This window comes from Protomyctophum bolini (assembly GCF_963924005.1).
Source record: "Protomyctophum bolini genome assembly, chromosome: 7".
Lineage (NCBI taxonomy): Eukaryota > Metazoa > Chordata > Actinopteri > Myctophiformes > Myctophidae > Protomyctophum > Protomyctophum bolini.
In genome coordinates, this window is record NC_137868.1 from 40504137 (window position 1) to 40521651 (window position 17515).

The 17515-nt window shown below is 46.4% G+C and overlaps 1 protein-coding gene across 2 annotated transcripts in view; it reads right to left on the minus strand.

Annotated features, from left to right (window-relative positions):
• Positions 1 to 17515, minus strand: part of LOC308319024 (poliovirus receptor homolog) — a 134471-nt gene that overhangs the window by 78601 nt on the left and 38355 nt on the right. For both annotated transcript variants that reach the window (XM_080768823.1, XM_080768822.1), the window contains exons 2-6: positions 12461 to 12570; positions 8603 to 8852; positions 5716 to 6009; positions 4062 to 4179; positions 2571 to 2719 (exon numbers count right to left, since the gene is read on the minus strand). In XM_080768823.1, the coding sequence (XP_080624949.1) occupies positions 2571 to 2719; positions 4062 to 4179; positions 5716 to 6009; positions 8603 to 8852; positions 12461 to 12570 (921 nt within the window). The remainder of the gene's footprint in view (positions 1 to 2570; positions 2720 to 4061; positions 4180 to 5715; positions 6010 to 8602; positions 8853 to 12460; positions 12571 to 17515) is intronic.

Consider the following 17515-nt stretch of genomic DNA (forward strand, 5'->3'; position numbering starts at 1 on the left):
AGTTCATTCCAGTGCAGTGCGGAAGGAGGCAGATGGACGATAAGGAGGGGCATGGAGGATGCATTTTGTACGAGGCGGTTGTGGAGGTGGAACAGAGGCCACTGAGCATAAGCATGGAGGGATGGTGTGAGATTGATGCAGGGGATGGAGCGAGATTGATGGGGGAGAGGGAGGGAGATTGATGGCGGGAGGAACAGAAGGGGTGGAGGAGGGAGCGATCCGCACTTAAACAGGCGCCGATCTGGCTGAGTCAACTCGCCGGAACGTCCTGCGAAGCTCGGAGTGGCATGACCGGAGGGAGAGCACGCACGCACGCACGCACGCACACACACAAACACACGTACTCTCCTTTGCTTTCTGTCCGCCTCCCTCTGACAATCACACTCCCCACACACTCACCCGCTCTTGCTTACACGTATAGACTAATGCATGGTGGGTGAATCATGATTGCACACAGTCGTGCATAACAAGCGTTCGCCTGGCACGCTAACACAAACACTCAATCGTGGTGCGCCTACTCACAGACACACATGCACAAAGGCAATGTGAATCCACATATCTCACTCTTATGTACACACACACACACACACACACACACACACACCCCCTCCACTTCACTTCAAAGTCAACAACTCGATCAGGCAACCAACGTATCATTAGCAGTGATTGCAGCCTTATCGGGTAGTCTGCTGAGTCATCCCCCCCCCCCACCCGCTCCCACCTCACTTCCTCCTCAGTAAAGGCAGAGGGCTACTGTGACTGACCTCCTTCAACAATCTCTCCCTTGTTATCAGATCAGACCCAACTCTGCCTTTGAGCACCACAAGAAAGAGAAGCGAAAAAGAAAATATTTAGACAAATCTAAAGGCTATACAACAAAGTGCTCCAACGTGATCGGTGGCAAACTGAGCTAATGTACTACAAATGTAGCAAACCTTGGAGCAAGCGGTGAAGAGAAGGAAGCTCAGAGGGAAGTGCATTCCAAACAGGACAGAGTGCAGGAATTCAGATGAGATGTCCCAAGGAGGGAAGCCCCAAAAGAATGCCTTCATCATCATTTTTTAATGCACGCGTGCACACACACACAGTACACACATGCTCACACACGCGCGCGCTCTCACACATGCACACACACACACGGGACAGAGCAGCTAGACCCACTAACCCTAACCCTACAGCCCTTATCACCGAAAAAGTGTCTGTGTGTGTGTGTGTGTGTGTGTGTGTGTGTGTGTGTGTGTGTGTGTGTGTGGACATTCAGCAGGTGTGTGGGAACAATGATAATGTACTGTATGAAACCAGCCAGGCGTGACAAAAGGGAGGAAGTAACAGCAACGCACACCCAGGGTGTATAGTGTGTGTGTGTGTGTGTGTGTGTGTGTGTGTGTGTGTGTGTGTGCCTGAATGTGTATACCGTGGCGTAACAGTCTAGTTTAGACGACTGTACTGTGGCATTTACTGTGGGCACAAAAATGACATCTTCATGGACAGCCACCACCACCACCGCCCACCCCCCCCCCGGACCTCTTTGAGGGCGTACACATTTGAAATTGGGTTCTGAGATTTAAATGAACACCAAGGAGTTTACTGTGTACTTGCTAATTTTATTTGTAATTTACTTTGAGCACCAGATGGGCGGAGATTACCATGTTCGCTGTGGGAGAGAGCGGTGAAATCACAGGAATGCAGAAAGCATTGCCCTGAAAACACTTCAGTGTGGTTGCCAAAACATCCTGTAAACTCGCTCTGTGACCGTCCATAAAGCCCCGCCCGTCTGCCGCTGGCAGCCAGCAGGTTAGCCCGGCCGGTGTCTGTTGGTTTTGGGCTCAATGGCCAACGACATTTTAAATATATTTTTTTTAATGGCGTTGTCATTATTTTTGGAAAGCTTTTTTGATTTGCCTATAATGATATACGGTTATATATGTGGCTAATTTATGTATGAAGGTCTGTCCCCCTACCCCCCCCACCCCGGGCTGCATCCCATTCAGATGACGAGCGGTAATCAGCCGCTATTCACGGCTGGCTGCCTTGATCAATTCGAGATTTCTAGCGAGTCATTGAACCTAATTTTCATAACGTAAGATTACTTACGTGCATTCGGTACATTATGAGCGCTGGAAGCATTTTACTTCGGGCCTCGCTTTCACGAACATAAAATTTACATGAGGTTCAAGACAGCTGGATCCGACAACACGCTGGCAGGAAACGCTGCACGAAATTCACTTGATTATTATTTGATTACTCCTTTTGTACAATGTAAGGTTTTTGCTGTGAGACTGCAATAATAGCACATTTCTCATTTCCGTTGATAACTTTTATATATTATACCTTTGAGACATTGAGCAAAATAAAAGTGTGTTTCCTTGTTAAAGACACCCTTTGGCCCTGCATGGATAATAAGCTTTATAGCTTAATGAGAATGCAAATTATTTGACCCAGGCCTGATTAACTATCTCTCTGTGTGTGTGTGTGTGTGTGTGTGTGTGTGTGTGTGTGTGTGTGTGTGTGTGTGTGTGTGTGTGTGTGTGTGTGTGTGTGTGTGTGTGTGTACGTGTAGAGCCACCTACCTCTGACCACGGCGGTGACCTGGTCCTTGCCGATTCCCAGGCGGTTCTTGACCTCGCAGACAAAGGTGTTGTTAACGGCTTCGTCCACCTTCAGCACTGTCAACTTGTTCTGGTCTATGACCACAGTGTCTGGTATCTCCCCCGTCAGACTACACACACACACACATTCACAAGAGCATGAAAGAAAGAAAGAATATTAGCATGAACTTTTTTTTGGCCGGGATCGCATTGACTGCTAATGCGCTGAGTCACCTGAACCAGCTTTAACCCATTCTGGACGGGAACCCCTGCTGGTTTAGCTATTGAAAAATAGCAGATCTACAAGCTCGCGTGCCGCGCTACAAGCTTGTAGACCAGCTATTCTTTGAAAAACCGTGAAAATGTGGCACAAATCTTTGAATATATATATATACTTTCAGAGGGAACGTTTTTAAGTTTTTTTTAACTGAAATCTTTGCTTCTGAAACAACAGATTTTCAGATGGGGGTCAGCGGCCAATTTAGGCTAACATACTGTATAATTTCTGGGTTCCTTGACGTGAAATAGTTTGGTCTCCCCGATACGAGGGAGACCGAATGGTTTCTCAATTTCACTGTAACTCAAATCTTTGCTGGCACCAAACGTTTGAGAAACACAGCTTTAGAAGACTTTTATAGAGGACCCCCCCCAGACCTTCAGTAATTCAGCATACTGTGGAAGCCAAGGAACATCGTCCCGGCTATTAACACGCAACAAAAAAGTGCCAAACTTTGCCCTTTTCATATTTTGTCATATACAGTAGCTGGGCTAATGCATGAAAAGGGATAGCGAGAGCGAGAAAGGTGGCCATTATTATTCTTGGGTTAAATCTAGAGTCCATTAGGAGACATTATACAGCGTGATCTCCATCATCAGGGAAGCAGCACTAACTGCTCTAATAGAGCTGGATGAGAGAGAGATTGATGCTTTAGCGTTATAGTTCATATAGCGTTCATATAGCGTTCATGCCAATAAAACTTGAAACGACAGGTAGAGTGGGTACTAGAACACTGAGTGCAAGAGACAGAGAGAGAGAGAGAGAGAGAGAGAGAGATGGAAACAGAGTGAGAGAGAGACTGACAGAGAGGGTCAGAGAAGACGGAAGAACGTTAGCATAGCAGCTCGTTTGTACCGCCTGGGGGACACTAGCAGCCATGGAAGTGACGACAACGTTCTCCTGACCTTTAATATGAAAACTTGTTTTCTCCTCTACCCCCTCATCATTATTCTTTATCAAACGCTCATCTGTTGTTTGTCAGAGCACAGATTAGCAGCCTAATCGCGCCTCTTAAATCCTCTGATATGATCATCATTATGAATTGAAATGAACTGTGAACCCCCCCCCCCCCCCCCAGCCCCTCCTTTTTTCACGTTTGAAGCGTACAATGACGGATGGAGAAGGAGACTCTTAGTCTTAACAGGACGACCGTTGGAGGAGGAGAGGAGACAGAGTGACAGACAGAGGTTACTCACGTCTTCCATGTGACCACGGTGGGGATGGGGTTCCCGGTGGCCTGGCACGTGAGCACCACGTTGGTACGACCCACGTACCAGTTGCTGTCATAGCCTGTGATTGACACCTGAGGGGGGACTAGAGGGAGGAGGGGGGAGAGAGAAAATAAAGAATTGGGTTACACTACATTGAATATAGGCCATTTTGGTGGTTCAGTACATCGAGTATGTGGGTTACAGTACATTGAGTATGTGAGTTCTAGTACTTAAGTGTCTGGGTTACAGTACATTGAGTATGTGAGTTCTAGTACTTAAGTGTCTGGGTTACAGTACATTGAGTATGTGAGTTCTAGTACTTAAGTGTCTGGGTTACAGTACATTGAGTATGTGAGTTCTAGTACTTAAGTGTCTGGGTTACAGTACATTGAGTATGTGAGTTCTAGTACTTAAGTGTCTGGGTTACAGTACATTGAGTATGTGGGTTCTAGTACTTAAGTGTCTGGGTTACAGACAGTACATTGAGTATGTGAGTTCTAGTACTTAAGTGTCTGGGTTACAGTACATTGAGTATGTGAGTTCTAGTACTTAAGTGTCTGGGTTACAGTACATTGAGTATGTGAGTTCTAGTACTTAAGTGTCTGGGTTACAGTACATTGAGTATGTGAGTTCTAGTACTTAAGTGTCTGGGTTACAGTACATTGAGTATGTGAGTTCTAGTACTTAAGTGTCTGGGTTACAGTACATTGAGTATGTGAGTTCTAGTACTTAAGTGTCTGGGTTACAGTACATTGAGTATGTGAGTTCTAGTACTTAAGTGTCTGGGTTACAGTACATTGAGTATGTGAGTTCTAGTACTTAAGTGTCTGGGTTACAGTACATTGAGTATGTGAGTTCTAGTACTTAAGTGTCTGGGTTACAGTACATTGAGTATGTGGGTTCTAGTACTTAAGTGTCTGGGTTACAGTACATTGAGTATGTGGGTTCTAGTACTTAAGTGTCTGGGTTACAGTACATTGAGTATGTGTGGGTTCTAGTACTTAAGTGTCTGGGTTACAGTACATTGAGTATGTGTGGGTTCTAGTACTTAAGTGTCTGGGTTACAGTACATTGAAGTATGTGGGTTCTAGTACTTAAGTGTCTGGGTTACAGTACATTGAAGTATGTGGGTTCTAGTACTTAAGTGTCTGGGTTACAGTACATTGAGTATTTGGGTTAGAGTACGTTTGAGAATTTGTCGAGAGAAAATTCGCTTTTTGTATATGGAATATTTGCAAAAAGCCTAGCGTGTGAAAATATAAAAGGCAAAGGACTCCGTGTGTGTGTGTGTGTGTGTGTGTGTGTGCGCGCGTGCATGCATGCATGGGTATTTTCTGGTTGTTTGGCTTTCATGCATTTTCTGCACGGTCCCAGACACAAATAAAACCAATACACTAAACCCGTGTCGTAGTGTCTGACCATGGATGTCATCTTTCTTCTGCCCACAAACACACGGCCCTCCTTCGCGGAAGGAAATGGAACTTTAAAAAGGCACAACATGGAAGTGCTGCCCGTGCCATTTGTGTGTGCATGCATGCGTGCCATCAATATATTTGTCTCTGTGTGTGTGTGTGTGTGTGTGTGTGTGTGTGTGTGTGTGTGTGTGTGTGTGTGTTCATGCGTGCGTGCGTTCCCTTACACTCAACAGCCAGCTTCATCTTAAAGCTCTCGGGCTTGGTCAGCGTGCGGTGCGACACCACGCAGCTGATGTCCTTGCCGTTGTCGGTGGCCCGGGGAACCAGCTTGTACTCGCTGGTCACCGTCACCGTGTTGTCGCCGCCCGCCGTGGACTTGGTGGTGGCGTTGCCGCCGGCCGTGGTCACCCAGGAGATGGTGGCGGACGGGCGCCCCTCGGCCGACTCGCAGCGTGCCACCACCGACATCTTCTCCCCCGCCACCACGGTCACCGTGGAGGCCGTGTTGTGGGGCTTGGCTGGAGGGAGGGACAAAGAAAGAAACGTTCATTAAAACCATAATTAACATTGATTAAATGCCTTCTAAAATCAATCAGTAGTTCTCACACAATATATGTATAAAAATAGCAGATGTAGGAGCTCGCAATGCGGCACGAAGTATATCTAATACCGGTTTTAATTGGTTAATAAAAGACCTGAGGCCTTCTAAAATCCGTAGTTCTCACTCACACCTAAAATGTCCAAAAATAGCAGATACGAATAATATTTAATTATGCGTTTATAATTATACATGGACTGTGCGTTCGCCTTTTTTTCTTCTAAATCGATCTCAATTTCAGAATTATTGCACAGCAGGCATCAGCCTTTGTTTTCGTGTGCGTGTAAGGAGGGGATATGTGTTTATGTAATATTTTTTTATAATGCAGTATGCGTGCATGGCGTGATTGCTCGGCTATGAAAGTATTTTGCAAAGCCTCGGCAAAGCAAATGTATATTAGTCAAATAAAGCATGCAGTCATTTTAACCGAAATCGAATGAAACAAAACATCTCACTGGAACACAGCGAGAAAAAAGCAACACGTAAATTGAGAACTCCACACAAAGCCCGCCTGGTCTTCTTCTTGCACACCCACAACAACCACCAAGTAAAGAAGAACAAATTGCAAGAGCACCCACAGATAATGAGTACAAAGAAATGGAGAGCAGGGAGACAAATGGACGGAGGGGAGAAAGGAAGAGATTAAGCGGGTGGTGGTTAGACAGTGACAGAGAAGAAAGATTACAGGATGAAGAGATGGAGAGGAAAACAAAGCCAGAGTTAGAGAAAACGAGAGAGGAAACGAGAGAGAGAGAGAGAGAGAGAGAGAGAGAGAGAGAGAGAGAGAGAGAGGAGAGAAACCAGAAAAGGAACAGGATAATGTGCACCATTATCGATAAGCGATTTGAATCATCAGTCTGGTCTCATGGAAAATCCAAAATATCTGCCTGCAAACACACTTCGACCACCACCCACCCCCACAACCACTTTCGCTCTCTCCATTTCCACTCTGTCACTCTTTCCCATTCTCCCTCTCTCCCTCCACCCTCCCTCTCTCTCTCTCTCCCCCTCCCTCTCGGACATTGATAAACAATTATGACCACTGGCCCAGTGCAAACACTAACCAAACCTTAAATCTCCAGTGTGTCAACCCTTCGCCTTTCAATCAATTTCCTCTCTCTGTCTCTGCGGCCAGCGGTCATTGATAAACAATTATACTTCCTCTGCGAGGGCTACTTTTTCCCTCTAGTCCCCAACCCTAAATCACTGCATGATCTGTCACACACACACACACACAATCCCTCCTGCTCTCTCTCCCTCACTGACCATCTCTGTCTGCCTGACCCCTCTCTCTGCAAGTGTGTCTCTCTCTTTCTCCACATCCATATTTCTGTCTCTCTGCTCATCCTTCTCTCTGCATGCCTCTTTCGCTCCCTCTCATCCCTCTCAGTCTCTCTCTCTCTCTCTCTCTTCCTGTCTCCTTCTCTCACTGCCCACATAGAGTGAGACTCTATGTGGAGGTGGCGAGTGCGTGCACGTGCGTGCGGGCAGAGGACACAGCACTGACACCAGGCATGACAAGCAGCCCAGATCAATACCTTTCCTGAGGGGGATGAGGCCAGGGATAGAGATGCAAGGTCACAGCAATGGTTCCATTGTATTAACCAGAACACAATTGATCTGACAATACCACTTATAATAGCAATTAAACCTGGGCCAGACATGCTTTTAACCAAGCCGCCATAGCCTGAAGTGTGGCGAGGGGGTTGTACATAGCACATTATGTAATGTTGGTGTCAAGTTATGCACACGCAAGCACACACACACACACACACACACACACACGAAAGGACAGACGTTCTGCACCTTATCATGCGACAGAGGCGCCCCACTGGGAGGTGACGTGGAGCTGGACGTTTGATGGAATGCATTGAAGTCCTGAGCCGAGTGGACAAGCTTATTAATTGCATCTTTGAATGATTGCAACCGTTGCTTAATAATTGGTTTAGGTAAATGAACGAAGAAATAAACACGTTTTCTGTTCTTAGTTTTTTTTTTTCATTTTATGATAGATCTTTATGATTTTTGTTTCTGGTTGGCTGGCATTGCCAATATTGGTTGGTTGTCACTAATTTGACAGCCTCAGGATAACGGGTCCACATTCCGCCCAGTAGGAAACATATTCTGTGATCTTTGAATTTTCCCAAACAAATTATTTAAGAAAGGTCGCAATCATTCATAGCTAGTATTCATTAAACTTGTTCAGTCGGCTCTCATTAACTTCAATGCATTCCATCGGACTTCCGACTCCGGTTTGCCTCCCTGTGCTGATGAATCTGGCAGCTGGAATTGGCCGGTCGATGAAAGTGATGTATCTGTCCTTTCCTTATTTACATAGCCTTTGATAATGACATGCACTAACTAGGGACGGCAGGGTGAAAGTCGTTAACACTACACTGTACACACGTAGACATGCACATGCATACTGAGGCAGTTGTAATTAATCTGTAGAAACACAATTTATGTTAAGACACACGCACACACACACACCCCTTTAGCAGTCCCCAACCTACCTAGCATAACCAGGGACGTGATGCCTTGCTCGTTCCCGATGGGGTAGGTGGCGTACTCGCAGACATATTTGCCCTCGTCGGACATCTTGACGTCCATGATCTGGATGGCGGGGCTGCCCAGGGTCGGCGGGGTCGTGGTGAAGCTCACGCGACCCTTCTGGGGTGACTCGGGGTAGTTGGCGCCGAAGTTGGGATGAAACACGGCGATGTTGATCCTCTCGCCTTCCTTGGGCTCGTAAATCCATGACACCTACAGGTCGGGAGGAGGACAAAGGTTTAAATAAACTCATTGTTAGTCTGCTGCTGCTTGCACGGGGACACCGTGGCCCTTGTTTTATTATGGCCGTCATTTTTTAGAAGGCACATTATGGCTAAGGTGCTGGCGATGCAGGGTACCAGTCCACTGCTGTCTGCATGACCAAAATAGCCATAAGCATCATAAAGAATGTCCTCAAGGGTAGGCTATTACAGTCATAATAAACCAGTGGCAGTATATGTGTGTGTGTCCCTACCGTCTACCGACTCAAAGTTTTCTTCAAAGTCGCATACATACAAATGAGAACAATAAACAAGGGTGATTTCCAGGCCTCACTCAGGTAAGTAACCCCCTGGCATTAGACCAGTGGATCATACCTAGCTGTGCTTTATGGGAATTAACGGCGTGATTGGAGTGGCTATTGATGATGCCCGTTGCGTTGAAAGGTGCCTTCCGTGTAGCCGTGCCCTCCAGTGAACACCGAAGCCAGTATGCAGGCCCGCAACTCAATCAGGGCTTTAGACAGAGCTCCATTGTCTCTCTCTGTTACCAACATGAGACGATTTAAACCTTAATTAATGGCTTTACGGCTGCTGCTAATAGTTATCGCGGGACACGTTCAAGTGGTCCTACAGTGTACACACACACACACACACACACACAATATTATTATTCTCCACAAGACAATCGACTGATTGCAGCCATAATGTTATTGTTCGTTCTCTCTTTTCCCCTGCTGTTCTTCAGTGACTGATGTTTGTTTGCTTTCCGTCGCTGCTTTGTAAAGAAATAATCTTAAGCTTAATGATCGTTTTTGTGTGATGTTATTTTGATGTGACACTTTTCCACCCTTTAATTTTAGACTAGCCAATTATTTTTTTTTAACAAATCTTTCCACCCAATTATGCCAATTAATTCCTGGCAACACATATTTGGCAACACATATTTGTGTTGCCAGTGCAGTGCCACTGCTGTGGTACTGGCTCCTCTGCCAGCTCCCACGGGGAGGACGTGATGCTGACACTCGGCCTGCAGGACATTTTCATTTTGTTTCACTTTTGTGTCATTATTCTGTCTGAAATCCCTCTCGGTGCACATCTTCTGAGATGGGCGTGGCCAAAGTGGGATGGATTGAATACTTTAACAGTTTGCAGAAAAAGCACAGGAACGCACAGTTCAAGGTCTGCTAAGAGGGTCCTTCATATCGAATAATTGGACTCGATTTGGCGATTTGGATCATCCCCATTGGGCTGTGTCAAACCCTGAATGAGTGGCATAGCGATTCAGGGTCTGGAGCCAGGCTAGACAGGCGCTGCCCCAGCCCATAGGGGCTGGAGTCAGGCTAGACAGGCGCTGCCCCAGCCCATAGGGGCTGGAGTCAGGCTAGACCGGCGCTGCCCCAGCCCAAAGGGGCTGGAGCCAGGCTAGACCGGCGCTGCCTGTCTAGCAGATTTACAAGCGTTGTGAGCTTGTAGATCGGCTATTTTCAGCATGCAACTAAATTATTGTAAAATGACTTGTACTAGTCCACTAGTCCCTTCCTAACATTTTAGTCTAGTTTTTATCCGTTGATGAAATTGTCAATATATTTAGTCTTAGTAATCATAGCTTAGTTTTTATTTAGCTTCCGTTTGGTTTTCATCAGTGGAGAAAGGTAGTCGACGGACATTTTTCGTCTTAGTTTTAGTCGAAAATAAATCAACACTGCCTCCCTACCTGGCTTCCCTCACTCAAACACGGTCAATAGTGTTTGTATAGACACTTCAGATGTGTGGATGGATGCACCGCGGTGGATTCAAAGCCCTGCGCTCGCTCTAATCATCGCTATACAGAGCTGTTTGTGCAGTGAATACAATACAATACAATAGAAAATATAATTTCAAGTCAGAATACCAATTTATTTATTCCAATCTGAAGAACCCCAGGCAACATTTACCAAGATCATTCACAGAATCCAATTGTATACCAGTTTCCAGTGTAACAAAACATTGTCTCCTAATGTTTTGGTTTTGTATAAACTTCCAATTTCACCTTTATCCTTTATTCTGCATCTTGTATCCTCCCCTGATTGGATAACACTTGTGTCACAACACAACACAAATATTTCTGTTCCGTTTACTAAAAGAGATAACACTAGAGGCTACAATGGGAATCTGATACTACTACTATTTAACCGCCACAGGGAGTATCAGCATGACACTCAGTGTAACCAAGAATTCTAGTATAATACACAGTGATCTTTCTATGAAGCCGATGCTGCTGTCCAGCACCTACAACAAGAGAGGAGATACAGTGTTCATGTTCATCTACACCAGTGGTTTTCAACCAGTGGTCCCCCACTAAATGATGGAGAGTTGGTAGCCAAATCGTCCCTTATATGTAGTTCTTTAACTCTCAAGAATGTAAGAAATGTATGGAATGTCTTACTGTACACGGACACATTAGTGATTCAACCCGTGATGAGTCAGAGCCGTGACTTTAATCCACATTTCTCATGATGTAGAATTGTAGATTCATGTTGGTATGACACTGTTTGGTATGCTCGGCTGGCAACTGGACGTACACTATATGCATTAGTGATAACCGACTCCCATCTAGTGAAAAAAGCTCATTGTCGTGAAGCGAGACCATTCTGACTGACTTTGCTGCTTTAAGGAGGCACAATGGAGCCATTCCGGCTGTGCATGAAACGCTCTTCCATTTGCATTTCACACCACAAACCCAATTTAGCCGCCGTGAGATTGCAGCGCCACACATACCGTATGAAAGCATGGCGAAGAGGGGAGCAATCAACTTCTCGACAAAGGAGTGAAAAATACATTCCCATTTAATATCTTCTCTCGCCGTAACTCATGTCCTTGTTCCGTTATTGACATTTTCCGTCTTACATCATCATTCTACGATCACAGAGATATTGCCCCAACCGCTGAGGCCAGGATGCTCAGTACAGTAAACTCCCCACTGTTGGTCACGTGACGTCTATCTAATGTGGGTGATGGGACCTGGCAGGACGCCATCACTCTGGAAACGAGTGATAGCAAACACAGCTCAAAACCATTGCAGACGATTCAACAAATGTTGAAACTCAAAATAATCACAACACATATCGAGTCTGTCTTCTCTTTATCATGACCCACCATCCTCAGTCGTTTTGACACATGGACCTGCCCTCACCTGCACATACAAATACATGTTATGTCATAATTATGCGTAAGGTGCAAGCTTAAAAGGAACAGATCTACAGTATGAGCTAACAATGCGTCATATTGCGAATTTGTGACGCATTAATAGCTTGTAGATCTGTTATCTTGTATTACATTATGTAACAACATCCTATATTGTGGAGCTTGACTGCCCTCCTCTACGCAACTGGACGGACACAAACAAGGCAGAGAAGAGTGCAATTCTCTTGGTCGAACAGTAACTTTTTAGCAATTGTAACTGTTTTGGCAATTGCAATTGTAACCAACACTGAGCTGGAACCCCTGGTGGTCCACAGACCCTGAACTACTGTTATAGAGGTAAAATGGTCTCTGTGTGTGTGTGTGTGTGTGTGTGTGTGTGTGTGTGTGTGTGTGTGTGTGTGTGTGCGTGCGTCTAACCTGTGTGAGCTGGATGCCTGTGGGGTCTGAAAAGGTACAGCGCAGGTTGACCGTCTGTCCAGGGTAGGAAAGGACCTCTGGTTCCACCTTCACCCTCTGACCTCTAACCTCTGTAGAACAAAAACAGAAAATACATTTTAAGCATTTTCAACATAAAATATAATAGAACACCAAAGTCTTACTTTTGCTGTGGCGGACATTGGACAAAGAAACAAACCAAAAAAGATAATATGTTTGCGTACGATATGCTGCATAGAGTATGTATGCATATAAATAGGTACAAGTATATAAATATACAGGCCTATAATCACAAATGGAGCATTGCGGTAGTCCAGGCAGTCGCGGAAGTAAAGGCGGTCTCAACCCCATCCATCCGTCCGTCACATTTGGCCACGGTCCTAATAGTTCATCCACTATTTAAGCAGACCATTACTGCCCACTTTTACGGTACACGGCATCTCCGCTGCTACCAGAGATGAGATCAAACCACATCCTCTCGTAGTAGCGTTTTAGGTTTTCACTATGTCAGCATGCAATATAATGTCGTTTCATATTTGATGTTCTTTAATATCCATGTATCTTCAGGGGGGGGGGGGGGGTTCTCACGGTATACCATCGTGTTCTTTTCATATCCGAGTTGTCTTTCGCTTCTGCCCTACGAGGGGTTCATCCGTCTATTATTATTTTGTCACAATGTAATAACAGTGTACAGTATATTTAGGCTCTGCTTCGGGGAGGGTTTGTGATCTCAGAGTCTGTGCGGTGTCATGTTTGCGAAGACTCTCGCGGAGCATCGCAGGAGCAGAGCCACACTGACACATCCAATGGAATACCAGTGCAATACATTTCATCTGGAGTGACAGTCTGACTGAACATAGTAAAGCCTGCAGTACATATTCACCACGAAATACAAAAAGATTGTATATTTCATCATGGACAGCTTCAAGCAGGGCATCCAACAATACATACACTGTACGGTAGTAGTTTGTTTTCTTTCTTTTTTGTGGGGGGGGGGGGGGGGGGTGGCTCCAGTGGGAATGGACCCCCTTTCAAATGGAACTATTACTGTAGTGCTTTCTACACACTCGACTACGCATGGAATGGAACCGGCAGAATGCCTTGACACGCTGAGTTACGACGAAACTCTCTCTCTGTGTGTGTGTGTGTGTGTGTGTGTGTGTGTGTGTGTGTGTGTGTGTGAGAGAGAGAGAGAGAACATTAGGGAAAAAATTGAGAGGAGGAGAGAGAGCAACCAGGAGGAGTGTGGCGATGATAAATGAGGACAGTGGGGAGTTGTTTGGTAGAACAGAGGACGACATTAGCGAACACAGACAAGTAGGCCAAACCTACAGGAGTCTGCACTGTGATCGTGTGTGCTGTAAGTGTGCCTGTGTACGAGTGTGAGATGGAGACGCGTGTGTGTGCGCATACGTACATCCATACCAGGATGAGCCTCACAGTACACACACTGAACTGGTAAATTGAGAGTAAAGGCTGCTGCCTGGCAACATAGCTCATAAATCTCATCAACGGTTTCCTGCTTTTCCGTTGCCGATGCATGGAAAAGCAAGAGTAACCAAGAGTCTAAATAAAAAATACACTTTATTTGGGGTGTGTGTGACTGTGTGTGTGTGCGTGCGTGCGTGCGTGTGTGTGTGTGTGTGTGTGTGTGTGTGTGTGTGTGTGAGAGAAAGAGAAAGAGAAAAATGGGGCGAAGGAGAATGTGTGTGCGCGTCCGATTGTGTCTATGCACGTGTTTGGTGTGCATTTGCTTATCGTATCTGCATGAAAATGTAATTACTTGTATGAGTGAGTGTGCACCGGTGTATGGCTGCAGGACGCCACCTGTTTTAAGTAAAGAGGGATTATCTGTTGAAGTAGCCTACAACTTTAAATGCAGGCAGCCTTGTAGGAGTGTACCAGTCTGTGGTCCAGTGTGCATGGACGTGTGCGCGCATGTGCGTGCGCGTGTGTGACTGTGTGTGTCACAACACAAAAAGCACAGGGTGCGTGCGCACAGAAACTCAATTTCCCCTAAGGACAAACAATTATTTGTGGAGCTGGTTCCACCAGTTCACGCTCAGGCAGCACAAGCTGTTATGTTTAGACTAATGTGATCGGCAGGAATGAGGTATACACACAAACGCATGCAGAGACACAGAAGTGTGCACGCGCGCGCACACACACACACACACACACACACACACACTCACGCACAACAGAGAGAGCGAGACGTGGGCATGGCCGTCTAGGTTTTTTCTCTGAACCTTGGCATCTCTGGAGAGAGACGAGATATCAATAGAGAGGGAGAAATGGAGAAAGATAGAGTTGAGGATTAATGAGCACAAGAGAGGAGAGAAGGAAAGCGAGAAGAGGAGAGTGACGCAGCAGGAGAAGGAGGGAAGGGTTTAAAAAACAAGCCTTTCCTAGAATAAACGGCAGCTCTCACAGGACCAAGCCAATTTACAACCTCCAAACAACTCCCTTGGAGCCACAGACGAACCTCGGGATGACCACAGAGGAGCCCCCCCCGGGAGCCACACCGCTGCTCTACTGGGCTGAACTCTCCCCTTCTCCAGAACCACATCTCCCTTCGGTACGGACACAGCAAAAAAAATCCATTTCATCGTTTAACTCCGAAAGTGTAAAGATTTACATAAACGCACGGGTTAATTTGGGTCAATGTTTTCACTCACGTGCTTTAAATGAAAGAATGCAGACGGAAGTGGCCACGGGCACAAATAAAAAGGCTTACTCCAACTTATAATTAGACGGTTAACACTAAATAGTAAATACACACACACAAGCATACACACAATCCTGAGTCAAACATGCCCACACTCTTATGGATGCGTGCATACTTACTGTATAGACTCAAAGATATACCAACAGACAATGCTCGCTGATTATGCACATCACACAAAAACAAACAAACAGAACAGACACATAAAATAAATAAAAACATTGACTTGCATGCACAAAAGAACCACACAAGAGCACATCAAACGCGGAGGAGGCGTGCAGTCTCTCTCCGTGAGAGACATGAGCCGCTGAGGTCTGTCTTATTTCCACAGATGTTGGGCCTGTGATCCCTCAGTGTCTGGGGGTTGTACGTCGGAGATCAAGCTACAGCCCCACTTCAATCTACCTGAGCTAGACTCGCTAACTACAGATTAGCTCAGGGAACGAACGCCGGGGCAAGGGGCTGCAGGCAGGCGGGAGAAAGATGAGGTGGAGGGTGTTGAGGGAAGGAATGGAAGGGGGGGGGAGGTGGGGGGGGGGGTTGACGGGTGGCTGGATGAGAACCCCGGATTCCTCCTAGGCTCGTTTGGAGAGTATATGGATTGCGTGAATCTTGCACGGAATTGGTCATTACACCCGCTAGTATTGACAGCCACATCTCTCTCGCTCACATCTCTCTCTCTCTCTCCCTCCCTCTGTCATGTGTGCACAGCAGCCACACACAGACAGGGCACACACGCATGCACGCACGTGCACACGCACGCCTCGCTTGTCTGTCATTGGGAGCCAATAAGAGCAGAGTCAACCTAGGTCATTCTCCTGCCTAAGACGAGATGAAAGAACGGATGGCCTTATGAGACTGACACCCCCTCCAGGGACATGATGAGACACACACACACACACACACACACACACAAACACAGATAACCACACAGACGCCCTCCCCAGACCCCTAAACCCCGAAGCCCAGGAAATTGACAGTCATTAGGATGGCAGCACAGGCCCCAGCCCCCCCGTGCGTTATATATCCGAGTGCTGAGAGGCTCGTAGTATGCATTCGAAATAGTAATTGTCAGTATAAATATTTAGAGAGCCCTGGCCAGATTAGAGAGAGAGAGGGGGGGGGGGGGGGGGGATAAGACCCAGTTCAAGGGTAGGAGTGAGTGGAGGAGGAGGAGAGAGAGAGAAACAGAGAACATAAGCCTTGTGTCAGTGCTGCTCTACTTTGCAGTATCGTTGCAGGTAATGCATCAAACATAAAAATAAAAAAAAACACACACACACACACACACACACACACACACCGCATTAGAAAAGTAGCACATCCATGTAAGTCAGTTCATGTCACCCATCATTATGTCTTTAACTTCCTCACAATGTGGGGAGTGGGGCACGCACGCACAGTCGCTCATACGGACACACAAACTAACAAAAAGACATTAACACGCCATGGTCTTACAAAAGCCGACGCACAAACCTGCACGTGCACAATAAAACACACACACACACACACACACACACACAGGCAATGTGCCATGGGCACTTGCGACAGCACCGCCATATTAACAACACTGTCCTCTCTGATCCCTTGCCTGGTCACGCTGACTTTTACATACTACCCAGCATGCCTCTCTGCGGAGCTATAAGGAACAGGAAGGAAGGAACGAGGGGAAGAAAAAGAAAAAGGAGGAGGCAGTACCAGGAGGACGAAGGGATGAAAGGAAGAGGAGAAGAGAGAAGAGGAAAGATGGCCCAGGAATGCGGGAGTGATGCAAGGGGACGAGGAGAAGATGAGAGGAGGGGATGAAAGGGTGTAAGAGAAGGGATGCCAGGAATAGAGATGTGAAGCAGAAGTGGGACCGAGAGAGAGAGAGAGAGAGAGAGAGGACAGGAGGGGGAGAGCACGGGATGATAAGCATCAAATAGGAGATGGAGATGTTTATAGGGAAAGGGGAAAGGTATGCAGATGGCCATGCATTGCAGAGAGACATTTATGAGAGGAAGGGAAGGAGTGAGAGAGGAAAGGTGAGGGAAGTGGAGAGAGAGCAGCAGAGAGAAGAGAGAGGGGTTAGTGGAGCTAAAAATGGAGAGGGGCAGTAAAGTAGAGAGGGAAACAGAGCGTAGGAAAAGGCAGGCGACAAAGAGATGGAGGGAGGCAACGTTGACTCCTCCTCGCACTACCTGACCTTGAGAACAAACATAGGACTCAGAGGCTGAGAGGAGGGAGAGAGAGAGAGAGAGAGGGGAGTGAATAAGAGAGAGAGTCTGAGAAAGTGACAAACGGCGAGGCAGAAAGAAAGAGAGAAGTTGGTG